At 41.9% G+C, this 13,376-nt stretch overlaps 1 protein-coding gene across 1 annotated transcript in view; it reads right to left on the reverse strand.

The window, feature by feature from the left end:
• The window catches only part of fbrsl1 (fibrosin-like 1), a 203,566-nt gene that overhangs the window by 113,211 nt on the left and 76,979 nt on the right, over positions 1 to 13,376 (reverse strand). The window contains exon 5 of the mRNA XM_015047490.1: positions 1,995 to 2,024. Coding sequence (XP_014902976.1) covers positions 1,995 to 2,024 — 30 coding nt within the window. The remainder of the gene's footprint in view (positions 1 to 1,994; positions 2,025 to 13,376) is intronic.

A 13,376-nucleotide genomic window follows, 5' to 3' on the forward strand; every position in this document is an offset into this window, starting at 1 on the left:
CATGGAAACTGACAGACTATTTTTTTATTTTTTTTTTTTTTTTTTTTTTTTTGACATGTCAAGTAGCGAGCATCTTCCGCTCCTTCTCGCCTCAGTAACGAGATAAAAGCCTATTGACTTGCCAGGCAACAGTTAATGCAAATTGCGTTTGCTATCAATGTATTATTTATAAGGAGAGTTGCAGACGTTTCCACAGAACTGAAAGCTATGCTTACAGAAGATTAGGCATGCTATCTTATTCATTTACCAGAGGCTAATTGCTAAACTGTGGAGGAATTAGGATGCGTGAGATTCCCCAAAGGTGTTTCATCTTGTAAACAGGTGGTTGCTATCAGCCAACCGCTTTTAAGTCGGCAACAAACACATTCACAAAGGTGAAACTGATATGGCACTGGTAGGGAATTATCAAATGGTTAACTTTAAGAAAAAAATAAATAAAAACTTTCCCTGTAGGAGAAAACTTTTTCTTTTTACAAACACAACTCTGAAATGTGGAGCTGAAATAAGAAACGCTTAACCTTGAGATAAGAAAGCTCTGTTAGGTGTTGGATGTTCACTGACAGACACATTTGTCGGTACCTCTGGTAAATACGTGCAAAAAGCCTTAAATTAAATTGAATTAAATTTTATTTGCAGTGCTACAACCTCATACAGAAAAATACTGAAAAAAAATCAACCTTTACCTTGAGAGGATTTAGTTAGTCGAGAAAAATGTTGAGAAATAGTTTTGCAGTTGTTGTTAAGTCCAACACACTAAATACACTGACAGGGATCTTTGAGGGTGTGGCATTTTCTCCATGGTTACTTAGATTGACGTCTTCCTGAGCTTACTTATAAAGTATGTGAATGTTAATCTTACCTTGGAATAATTGTTTGCGACAAATCCGCTGACAGTCCTTACGACTGACAGCTGCTATCCACTGCTTATCAAAAGGTTTACAATAAAATCAAAAGTTTGGTCTGCATCCTTTACTGTTTAGCCAGCCGCGCAGCAACCTACCACCATTTCACTGGAGTTCACGTGTCCAAATGTTGTTAAAGAACTCACCCTGGCGGAGTGGGCTGCTCTTTGAAGAGCGTGACGTCACATGTTAGTGGTCAACACCGAGAGATTTCAGAGAAACGGGTTGCCTAAAAGTAACATCATTGTAGCGTCGACCGATGCTCCTGTGGGGTTACGGCACGCCCAAGTTCCCACATATGTTCCTGCCCTTATTCAAGCCCATATAGTGAGGAACAATCTACCAATGGAGACACACCCACCTTGGCTAGAACCAAACCAAACATTAACCAGATAGAGTGAAACTTGACAATGGAGAGGGGGGCTTTAGTCTAATCTGGCGAAGCACTATGGAGATTTACATTTGTGATTGCTGGCATGCAGATAGAGCCCAGTGGTTGTCACGGAGACTTAGAAATCCCCAAAGACCAACTCTTTGCTGTGCTTCTCTAACAGTGAACTTTGTATATCATTTAAACTCCTTTAAATCCTGTTCACCGTGCATGGCGGCAAGGTAAGTATGGGTTTTAAAGCGGCCATGTTTTAAAAGAAATTATTGGGGCTCCCGATAATTGTGCCACCAGGGACTTTCACACATTTTCACAAATGTAAAATTTGTTTGCGTCTGCAATGGCATGCCTCATAGAGGTGCAAAATTTTACTGATATTACCCAGGCTGCTATGATAGATGCTGTACGATTCAAGATTTTTAAAATTTACTCCAAAAAATACAGTGTTTTTACACAAAACCTAAAATAAATTTCATTCTGTGACTCGTTTTGCTGGCTTTTTTTTTTTTTTTTTATCTCTGCGAGATGAAAAAAAATCAACAAAGGCTGGGGTTCTCTGCAGCCCTTTTTTTTTTTTCACCCAACAACACCTTCTGACTACCACCTCTCTCTGTCTCTCTCTAGACGGGAGCTTTAATTTTGTTATTCACAACTCCCAGTCACTTCATGTGGCGTGTGAATAAACACAGGAAAAGCAGCCTTACCTTGTCGTCAATGTCACTTTCGCTGTCACACTGTAACAGAAAACAGACAAACATGGGGAAATGTTAGGAATTATTCATTCGGCTCCCCCACGTAGCATGATCATTGCAGATGTTATTTTTGTGTGCCACCTTTTATTCACTGTCAGCTCTCAGAGCAAACAGCACAGGATGAAGATGGAAAGGAGAGTGTGTTAGTCAAAGAGAGAGGTTTTTTTTTCTCTCTCTCTCTCGAAGTTTCAAAAGGAGCGCACAGACACACAGAAAGCCATTCTGGTGTTTTTGTTACAAATTCAATACTGGAAGTTTGCAAAAGATGTGAAAACGAATACTGCGACACACGGTTCTATTATAAAGAGCCCTGTTCGGTAATTCTGCATTCAGCTGCAGCTTGTCATTTAGCCCTTTTAGTGTGTTTTAAAATTGGACGATAGCATCTCAAGGACACAGATTCTTTGAATTCTCACTGCGCCTATTAAGTGTGGTATTTCAAATCTGCTTTGTGACGAGCCCTCCTTTAATTTGTATGTCAGACTTTTACAAGGGTAAACCAAGTGAATAACAAGAAAGGCTGTTTTCTGATATGTGCGTTGACTAGCGTGGCAGAGGGCCAAATCACTTGCTATTCACTGGAGAAGTGAAGTGGTTTGTCTTCGATGCTGAATTTTTCTTTTTTCTTTTTTTATAAGTCATTTCGCCTCTAAAGCGTGTGACGATTAGGCTCAGAAGTGTAGTGAGGACAAAAGGAAATCTAAGGCCTTGCCGTTGAGAAACAGATAATAGAGGACAATGTTTTTTTATTTCAGGTATGCTCACAGACAGGAATGTCTCTTTTCAGCAAATAAATACGTAAAAATAAAACTTACACAAATCCTGTAAAGTACTCTGAGGAAGTTAAGGTGAAGTTAATGATCATAAAGGTAAAAGTTGAAATCTGAATCCATTTATTCCATTTTTATCAATAGCTGCATTTCTATTACAAATATGCCCAATCATTTTTCTTGTATTTTCTAAGATGTTCCGCTTATTTTGAGAAAAAAAAAACATAATTTCGCCATTGTGGTGTTTCCATTAAAAAGGACATGCAATTAAAATCAAATGTGAATAAGCTTAGAAATCATAGAAGTGATGGATGCAGACATTTAAATGATATATATTCACACATCAGCCACAGCATCAGTGCTCATCATCAACTATCAGAGGAGACATCTGCGTTTTATTGAGGCGTTGGAGCGACAAGCTCGTGGTACTTGGGAGCAGGTACGGCTATGTAGCGTTTTGAGGAACTTATATTTCAAGATTGTACAGAACAGCCAAGGATTCAATGCTTTCGAATGACAAATTACTTCTGATGAAGTGGAGTTACCATTTCGGCTTTTTATCTTGAACTACAGCTAGGTAGCTCGATGCGGGTCAGCCCAGTAAAAACCAACCCCTTGTTCTACGCTTTGCTTCATACAGAGGGTCTGGACTCTCGGCTGTACAGAACGATTACTTCCTGGAGGCGTGGATCATTTTGAAATATAACATTTTACCCAATCGCTAATGTTTGGCCGTGGTGCTATGAAGCTTACCGGAAACAACCATCCTCCACTGCAAAGAGAAAAATGCCAATCCGAATGTCAATCTGTTAATGTCGATTTGGAGGCGTGGCCAACACGGACTGAACAGCTTCGATCACTTCCTCCGCCGCCATTCCCAAAACTACAGGCAGACTACATCTCTAAAACAGAAAATCATCGCCATCGTTCACAACTTCCCCTTCCGTTCGCTATTCGGTGAATTTATTTTTATAATTCCAGTTTGCTCAACTTTACGGCCCATGGAAATGCAGCTACTCGTTTGCAGCTTTCACTAGTGAACCCTTTCCCCCCTGAAACGGTAGGTGGTGAAGCCGTGAAAACGGGACGGGTGGAACCGCGGGACGGGTGGAACCGTGGGACCGTCCCACTGGACCCCACAGCGGGACGTACAAGGGGCAGAGCAATTGAAGCTTAGAGCCACAATAAGCGAGCGGAGTGGTCCCCAGCGCATATCTGCCTTCAATCTGTCAATTAAGGCCCTGCCCCAACATCCTTAAGTGGAGCCTTTTCATTTTGTTTGACTCCCTGTCAGGGCTGGGCACAATGAGGAGGGACCTGGGTCAATGGAGGCACAGCAGCCTTTTGTTGTGAGCGCGGTGGGTCCAAATGTATAATTAAGTAACGAGAGTAATCAGAGCAAGGACTCGGTGACCAGGATCTCTCAGGAGACGATAATGGAAGCATGTATGTGTGGGGAACCGTGCGAGCATGATTCCTCCTACTGTTCTGAGACAGCAGGCGTCCATGCTGCGACAGCTTCAATGGGAAACAAGAACAATGCCACTCAGCCTGGTAGGAGGGTTAATGCTAGGGCTTACATTACTAACTGAAGCATAAACACTCAGAGAAGGTCCAGGTTCTGTTTTCCACACGCAAACAAGTATTATTCTTGCTAATGTGATTTGCTGTTTTTGTTAACATAATGGCACTGCGTCTACAGAAGGAAAGCTATCAGATAAATTATTACTAGTCAGCTACAATCAGGCATTTATATATGCAGTGGCTTGTAAAAGTAGCCACATTTCTTGAGCCTTGTCACTTTTGTGTCATGTTTTGCTATGCCTTTGTTTCCATTTTACAAATACGCACTACTATGTTTAGTTTTCTAGCAGAATACATTCAAGTTTGAGATTCTAAGGTGACAAAATGTGAAAAATTTAAGGGGTGTGAATGCCTACTTTTTTTGTAAAACAAGTTTATGCTGCTGACCTGTTGACATTCTTTTACCTTAAATTTTAATTTATGTTGACACCAGTCTTGATTTGTAGATCTTGCAGGCTTAAGAATGATCTTTATATCTTTAGTTTTGCTTTTTTTTAAATCAGACTTTCTAAAGAAAATGCATCAGTGCAGACCTGTGCCAAACTACATATATGTATTCGGTAGATGTAATAAATATTGCATAATTTTATCAAATCTTATCATTCAATTTAATATTAAGATGACATTGCCCTTGAACACACTTCAGCAGAACTTAAGCAAACTTAAATTTATATTTTCACAGATCAAACTTTTTTTGTTACTTTAGTTTTTAGTGAAAATATCTTAATACAAAACTACTTAGAAGTAACTTTTCAGCCAGATATAAGAGTTTTAGGTCAATAATTCATTAATAGTGATGAAAAAGTTCTAGTTCCGTTGGAAGATTTCTTCACTTATAACAGAAAAAATGTTTTGTTGTGAGAAAATCAGAATATAGTACTTTTTCCATCAATATTAAGATATTATTGACTGAAAACAAGCTCATATATGTTGCAAAATGTTTCTTGTAACTTAGTTTTGTCTTATTATGTGTACTAAGAAATTTGCACTAAAATCTGGACCAGAAATACTTGGTAAGATTTTGTGTTTTTGCCGTGCACAGCAATATTGTTGTTTGTTGGGCTCTGACTTTACTGTATACAGTGACAGATGTGTTGTAAAAAGACGATACCATATAAAAAATGATTTTTTAAAATACTTTTTGCTGTCATTTTCATTGGTACTGAAATAAAGATCAGTTCCCAAGGATGCACACATTTGTAAAATAATGGACAAAAACATTTAGTACTACTTATATTCTCATGTTCTCTTTTCTGAAAATTCAGAAACATTTCTAGTAATTTTGTCTTATGCCATCAGACTGTAATAGAAAAACAGCTTTGTGGTTGCTGTTGTAAGCTAGTTAAGTCCAAATTTAAATCGCCTAATTGTCTCAACGTGCTACAGGATTTTAGATAATAGGCATATTTTTCTATTTTGATCTATAAGTGCAGACCAAAAACAAAGCAAATAATAAAAAAAAGAGAGAGAGAGAATGGATGAAATCTTGTATCCTCAGGAAATCGGTTGTAACGTATTCTTGGCATGCAGCTAAAAGGATGACTTCCATCTCACAGCGGCTGTGGGCTCCACTCTATTACAAAAGGACGAGCATAAACCGTAGGTGATGGAGGTGAACAACTGGCTCTGTCTATTCCCCAGGTGTGTGCTTCTCCTCGTTGCTGCAGCGGTAGCCATGACACTAGAGATGAGGCCTCGTCAGGCTGGAGGAGGCGAGGAGGAAAAATAATATCAAAAGAGCACAGCGTGGTGCTTATCCTTTTACAAGAAGCATGCACTGAGCAGAGCGTTAAGGGGAATACTAGCTCAGACGGGGACGGAGACACAGCAGAACACAGCGGGAGGGGGAGAGGCAGGTGGAACGGGGGGAGCTAAACACTAAGCACAGGCAGGGGGCTAGGGGGGATGCTACAGAGATGAAGGGAAGTGAGGATGGATGTAATGTTCCAGCAATTTTGTCGGTACTGTGTGTGATTGCCCTGTTGGGCTATTTCACTTAGGCAAGTTGAAGGAAGGAATACAATAAAAGCAGAAAATTGTGACCGTAGACGCAAAACGAGACTGTCATTTAACATCCGGGGCGTCTTTAAGTATCATCTCCAGGACAGTAGTTTTAACAAAGGCTTCATGAAAAAAGGCAACTTATGAACTTGAAATGAAAATGCAAAGATGTCCAAGCGGCCGTTGTTTTGTGCTGTTCACCAAACTGCCTGACAGAAACCAAGACGCTTGTGGATTGCATCTTAAAAACATAAAAAAAAAGTCATCACCAGCATCATCTTATTATTATTCTTATCAGAGTATTTCGCAATATTTTGCACACACTGCGATGACAATACATTTGAGATATATTGTGCAGCCTTAGCGCATCTATAAGTAAACTTGCACTGCGGTGCCTTACGATCGCCCTGCGTGGCATTTAGTACGTTATTAGGTTTGAAAGAGTCAGCTTCACTCCTCCAAACTGTTTTGTCATTATGCTCAACCAGCTCTGCCACTGGTTGAGTTTCCATTACAAATGTGCACAAATCTTTCTTTGGTTTTCTACTAATGTCGACAAAACACTATTATGGAATTGCAGCGTTTCCACTGAATGAGAAATGCTATTAAAATCCCACGTGACTAAGCTTGTTCACATGGTAAATCATTAGGATTCATGGTGGGGAGACTTACAAGAGATATACATTTCAGTCACAGCACTAACGCTCATCATCAGACGAGGCGTCAGCATCTTGTTCAGGTGTTGGAACGCCACTTGCATCTTCTCATGTTAATCTGGTTTCACAGATTAATGTGTGTTTGTGTAAATGTCATAATTTATGTCATAATTTATAATTTTTTGTGGATTGGAGAGATTAAATTTAATCTTTATAAATGAAGCAAAAGCCCAAAATGAAAGTGTTTTTCATGCCAATGATGAGTTTGTTCAAACCTCTGTCCAGCAATGTTCCTACACTATGACAGGCCTTGCTAAGCAAATCATTTTCCCTTTCATCCACCCAGTTTACCACTTCCTCTGCATGCCCTCCTCTCCTCACAACATGCACCGACATTTACACAGCTCTCAACACTTCACACACACCCTATTTATTCCAGCCAGCGGCCCCGGCGACCTGGGCCGTCCCCGATGACGACCCCGTGGCTCACCCCTGAAACACGGCAGAGTCGAGGAAGCCGAGGAGAAAACGCAACCCGAAATCAGACGGATGGATGGATGCCTGCGTTTTCAAGCTGGGTAGAAACAATAAACGCACTCCATCCCCGAGCGCATTAAAATGACAGAGCAAATTAATCACACGGTCCCATTCGTCACTGTCAGAGCAGACGAGGCCATGGTCAGCCGTGGTTCTGCCTCAGAGACACAGAGCAGGAGTGGAGTGGGTTGGGGGGGGGGAACCAAAGAGGAACTTGCCTGGTTAAGTAAATACTGGCAGGGCGTCAACAACTGTCATCCTGAATACTGATAGCAACCCTGTACTTGCTGCGGGAAATGCAAAAAGAAAATAAAAAAAGAGAGAGAGAGAGAGCGAGAGCGAGAGAGAGAGGAAAAAATGCAATGCAAGAGCTTCCAGAGCTCCTGGCATTTATTTGTCACTTTCTGTTTGTTCCAATAGAAGTTATAGACAAAAGGATACAAAACAGAGGAGGAGATCATATGCAAACGATTGTTTAAGTGGCAATTTGTGATGAATTCCTTAAGGTGTAGTAAGTGACATGGGAAGAAGAAGAGTTAAAAAAAGAAGAAGCTAAGGTTACTAATGGATTAATTCAAAAAACATTGAAGATGTTGGGATGTTTGTTTTACTTCTGACAGCTGCCAGTTCAGTCCACTATTCAAGTGAATAACAACGCAAAAAAAACACACAAATGGCTTCAAATACAGAAGATGTTTCTACTGAGATGCCATAGATGGTAAAAAAAAAAGAGAAGAGTTTTGACAAACCCCAACCTCCTGGAGTGAGAGCCCACCGAGGGGGTAATGGTCCGTTTAGATAGTTGAGGACCAAAGAAGTGTCAGATACGGGTTGAACAACAACAATTTTCTCCTGCAATTTCCCTCCTGCGGATGCTGGGATGAGGTGTGGGGCGTGGGGGTGTGTGGGACCTGTGGCTGTCGGGATGGGGGCGTGGATACAGAACCTCAAATCCATCCGTGGATGTGCTGTCAAGTGTGTGGAGTGTCGGCGACACATCGGGAAGTTTCATTTATCTTGTGCAAAGAAGCGAACTTTGCCTTTTCCACTGACAGAGCCTGAAAAACGACTGGACAAGATGCGATGTTAAAACCGCAAATTTGAATGGATTCTATGGGAATTTTACTTTTATTATGATATACCATCACAGGAAGAAAACTTATGATTTTCAAAAATGTCACGCCAATAAGTATTTTGTGCGGCATGCTTTTGTATTCAGCCAACCTGATTTAATACTTTGTTGAACCACAGCTTTTTGAGGTGCAGTCGTATTTATTAAATTACAGTATGTGTTCTGATGAGGATTGTTTGCACGATTAAAAGTACTTTTTGAAAATAAAATTCTAAAAGCAAGTATTAAACATACTTTTCATTAAAACTGCATTTCAGCTTTTTGGTGGGCATTTGGAAGATTGCTAATGTAAAAAAAAATATCATAATTAATAGGAAAAAAAAGGCTTTTAAACATCTACCTTGGTGTAATTAATTTGCATAACGTGTTTCTCTTAGTGATAAAGTTCATGAAATAATTGAACTTTTCAATAATATTTCAATTTATTGAATAGATTTCTATGTCCTGATTGGCTTTGCATATTTACAGTGAACTTTTTGGACATACTTCTTTTAAAAAATAGCACAAACTCCCTCAGAAGTATCTCCATAAAAAATTTAATTCTCACAACTGCATTTTGGTCTGAACTTTAACTGGGCCATTCTAACATGAGTGTGCTTATTTCAGCTCAAGTGAACAGCCATGTCTTCATGGAACAGCTTTACTCAGAGTGATTAAAGTACATACAGGTATTAACATCATAGAATAGAAATGAGTACCAATATGTTTTCTGATTTTTACTTATTAAAAATTCTGAAGCACTTCTTTTGTGTTGGTCTATTGCATAAAATCGCATGGCTATAACAGGGTGACAGTAAGATAAGTTTGTTGGGTGAGAATACGTTTTTAAGTTGCTTTCTTAGGTTGTGCTGGAATATTTGATCAGATTCAGACTTAAATGGGGCAAAAATGACAAAACATGTTCAAGTATTGTGGTTTAGCTGCTGACGTGGCGCTACCTGAAGTGCATTTCAGTCAAATTAAAAATGACAACATCTGTCCAGTGAATTCTCTTGACCCCTCTGGCTGCATGTGAGAGAAGCACCCAGCACAGCGATCTGGTCACAGGATCAAATATATACAGCCATTTGACACTTGACCTCCCCGACGGGGCTGAATGGGAAGTCAGCTGATTACTCAGGGTCAACCTGGGAGTCCTGGATTAGGAAAGTATTGATCGCAGAGAAGATGCAGGGTCCGCAGGGAATGAGCTTGGAAGAAAAAGCTCTGCCGGGCAGAAATGATATCGACCGGGAAGCCTAGACAGGCTCTAACGCAAAACCATATTTGAGCTCGGGACCTTGGACTTGGCTGTGCAAACAGAGACGGCTTCGGAAAAAAAAAAAAAAAAAAAAGAAGCCTCTTTTTACGGTGCGGGTGTTGGGAGGGGAGGGGGCTGCCTCTTGAGAGAAGACAGAGCGAATGAGAGAGTGAAGGGGGATTGAAGTAGACAAGTTCAGGGCTCTTTGCATTAGACAGACACAGCAGCCGCCTCTGGTCTAGAACTGACACACTTCAGGGAAGAGTCAGCAGAGGTCATGTAAATCAAGACAGGGCGAGGAGAGATATAGTCCTGACCTGGGGCCAAACTAAGCAGATTTTTAACATTACCCAGAGTCCATGTAAACAGCACTGAGACCTGGCACTGCTTCACTTCACTTCCATGCAAAGTATTTGGAGAAGTCCTGGAGGAAGTCAGTGGGGTTGGGAGGGGGGAGAGCGGGCTGCAGAGCTGCAGGATTTGGACAGATTGATGGTGATAGCAGTGCGGACTTGAAGAGCGATTCCCCTCCTTCACTAAATCAAATGACCGGCTTGTCCTCTCCAAATCCCTCAAACCTTTGCTTTCAGCAAAACCCCGGCGGGGAGTGACAGAACTGGCGGAGCGGCTAGTGTGATGCTTGGAGTAGTTTGGTGAGGGGGGAAAAAACAGACAGTAATGGCAGATGTATGAGCAAATGGGGAGCATTTATTCAGCTCAGAGAGAAAGGACTGCCAAAAAACCCGAAGGGACGGGGAATACACAACTGTGCTATGAATACATTGGAGGAAGAAAAATGGGCTAAAGGATGAGAAAGACTGGAAGAAATAAGAAACCTTCTTTTTTTCATAAGCTCTCCTACTTCCTCTGGCCTCTGTTTGTGTGACCGTAGCTGGTTTGCTATTTCAGCTTTAGTGTTTAGCGTATACACACACACACACACACACACACACACACGCACAGACTGGTATTTTTTACCAATATTAGGACTTTGTATCGACATCCATTCATTTTAATAACTACATTTATACCTAACCCAGACATTTTCTGTAACCCTGATAAGTGCGACTCTTTTCCTAACCAAAACTTAATTCACATCATAGCTGTTAACCCTGATCCTAAACAAGGGGGTCCACAGTACCAGGGCCGGGCTTTAGTGCCCATTAGACACATCGGCCTTCAGAAGGTTAGTAAATATGCCAGAAATGATCCCAAAGAGGCCAGCTAGTAAAGTACACACACACACACACACACACACACACACACACACACACACACACACACACACACACACACACACACACACACACGCATACAGTATAACTTTCTGTCTTCACAAGGGCTTTGCATTGACTTCCATTCATTTCTATAGCCCAACCCAAACCTTTTCCCTAAATCCAACCTAAACTCATTTTACTAAACCTGAACTTAACTCCTAACACTAAAACAGTACTTCCTTTTATGGGGCCCAGGCTCTGGGTCTCAAAAAGAGCAGCCGGTCCCACAACATAGTACACATTAGGAAAATGTAAGAAATACAAGACACACACATAGAATACTTATTTTCATAAGGACTTTGCATTGACTTCCATTCATTTGTCATTGATTTCTATAGTCTAACAATAAACCCCATTTACTCCTTAGTGTTAAGTCAAACCACTGGGCCCAAAAACAGCACTTCTCCTTCTGGCGCCTCGACTTTGGGCCCCATAAAGAGCAGCAAGTCCTCACATAGTCGTATATGTTGCCAAAATGGGCTTCATAAGGTCAGAAATGCTAAAACACACACACACACACACACAGACAGACTACAGAGCAACGCGCTGTGTTTTGACATGGCCCCGGGCCTGGTGCTGCTGAGCTGCAGTGGGAGACACTGGGCATTGGAAATTTAAGTCAGGGCCTAGGAGAAATTAGGTGAGGAGGCAAGGAAATAGGATGTTGACTTGAACTGGCCCCGGGGGCAGCTGAGAGTCTCCCTGTGCAGCTCCGCTGGCTGCCTGACAGTTTGATGGAGCGAGTGGAGGCTTCCCCGCGGCCCAGGCCGCCGTCTCTAACACTGATGTAGCTCAGTGAGGAACAGATTGAGCCTCCAGGCGTTGCTCTGTTCTACTCTCCTTCTTTCTCTCCCTCTCTCCGTCTCACTCCATGCTGCTGCTGCTAACTCTCTCTCCCCCACTAATCCAGTCAAGCCAACATGCAGAGACACAGAAACGCAGCACATATGCATACGCGGGATTTCTTCGCACCAAATCAAACATTTAACACGAACAGGAAACATCTAGCGATGCACGCAGATGAAGAAGTAAGTCTGGAACGCTCTTTCTGTCTCTTCCTTCCGACAGCACCGTGATGAGCCCTACAGATGCTGTTGACTGAGCTCTGGCCGAGGCACAGGGGGAAGGAGGAGTAGAGGGAGGTTTGATGGAGGAAGAGGCAGAACGAGTAGAGTCAGGGGGGCTGGCAGGCCACAGTGATAATGAAAACATTCTGGCGGTAGCCCACTGTGTGCTAGTCATGAGAAGCTTGTGCTGCCGGGGGGCTCTACTGCTAATTTCAGGGGGCAGCCAAGTGTTTCACGCTAGACTTGTCATCGGGCCAGAGGGGGCATTCATACAGGGTGACAGCAATTGCGAGAGCGGGTAAAGAGTTTGGGGAGGTGGGGGGTGATGCAGAGGGCGAAAGCTTTGGCTCTCCTTGCCCCTCCCCGGTTCCTCCTCTTCACTCTTTGCAATGATCAAACGCTCTTACAGACAGGGTGCAGAATTACAAATGAGAGTCCTGTGGGCAATGGCTGGAACTGGAATCAACTAATCTCTGCTCGCTCCGTAGGTGGCCATGAGGGGCGCAGCCTGTCCTCTCACCGAGACGTTCCTGATGCACGCAGATTTAAATATGCTGCTTGATTTTACAGTATCTGTTTGTTTGTAAAATTGTGGCTCTTTCAGTAAGAACTGCAATTTACAGCACTTTATTTCAGCCCAATCAACATTAAACATAATACAGAGATATTTTAAAAAATAATATAATGGTGTGCCGCGGTGGCCTTAGTTTTAACCGCAGGTGCCACAGGTTCAATTCCTGGCCAGATGAGTCTTTCATTGCCCACTTTCCTGTCTGACACTTGTTAAATAAAGGCCACTAGAGTCATGAGAAACATTTTCAAAAACAAATAATCAATTGAAGAAACTTCGCTGCAATATGTTGAGCCCATCTGCTGAAGTCTTGCTGTCTCTCGCTCTCTTGCAGCCTTTTAAATGTCTTCTTATACCTTTAAAGATTGCTCTCACTTCATGTCAAACACCTTACTGATGATGAAAGTGACTTTCAGGTCTTCTTCAGTAAGTAGAAGACCTGATTTATGATCAGGACAGATCTAGCTTATCAAACATGACTTGTATTTGTTGGGGCCAT

This window comes from Poecilia latipinna, unplaced genomic scaffold, assembly GCF_001443285.1.
Source record: "Poecilia latipinna isolate Pla-1442-1.1 unplaced genomic scaffold, P_latipinna-1.0 Scaffold829, whole genome shotgun sequence".
Taxonomy (NCBI): Eukaryota; Metazoa; Chordata; class Actinopteri; order Cyprinodontiformes; family Poeciliidae; genus Poecilia; species Poecilia latipinna.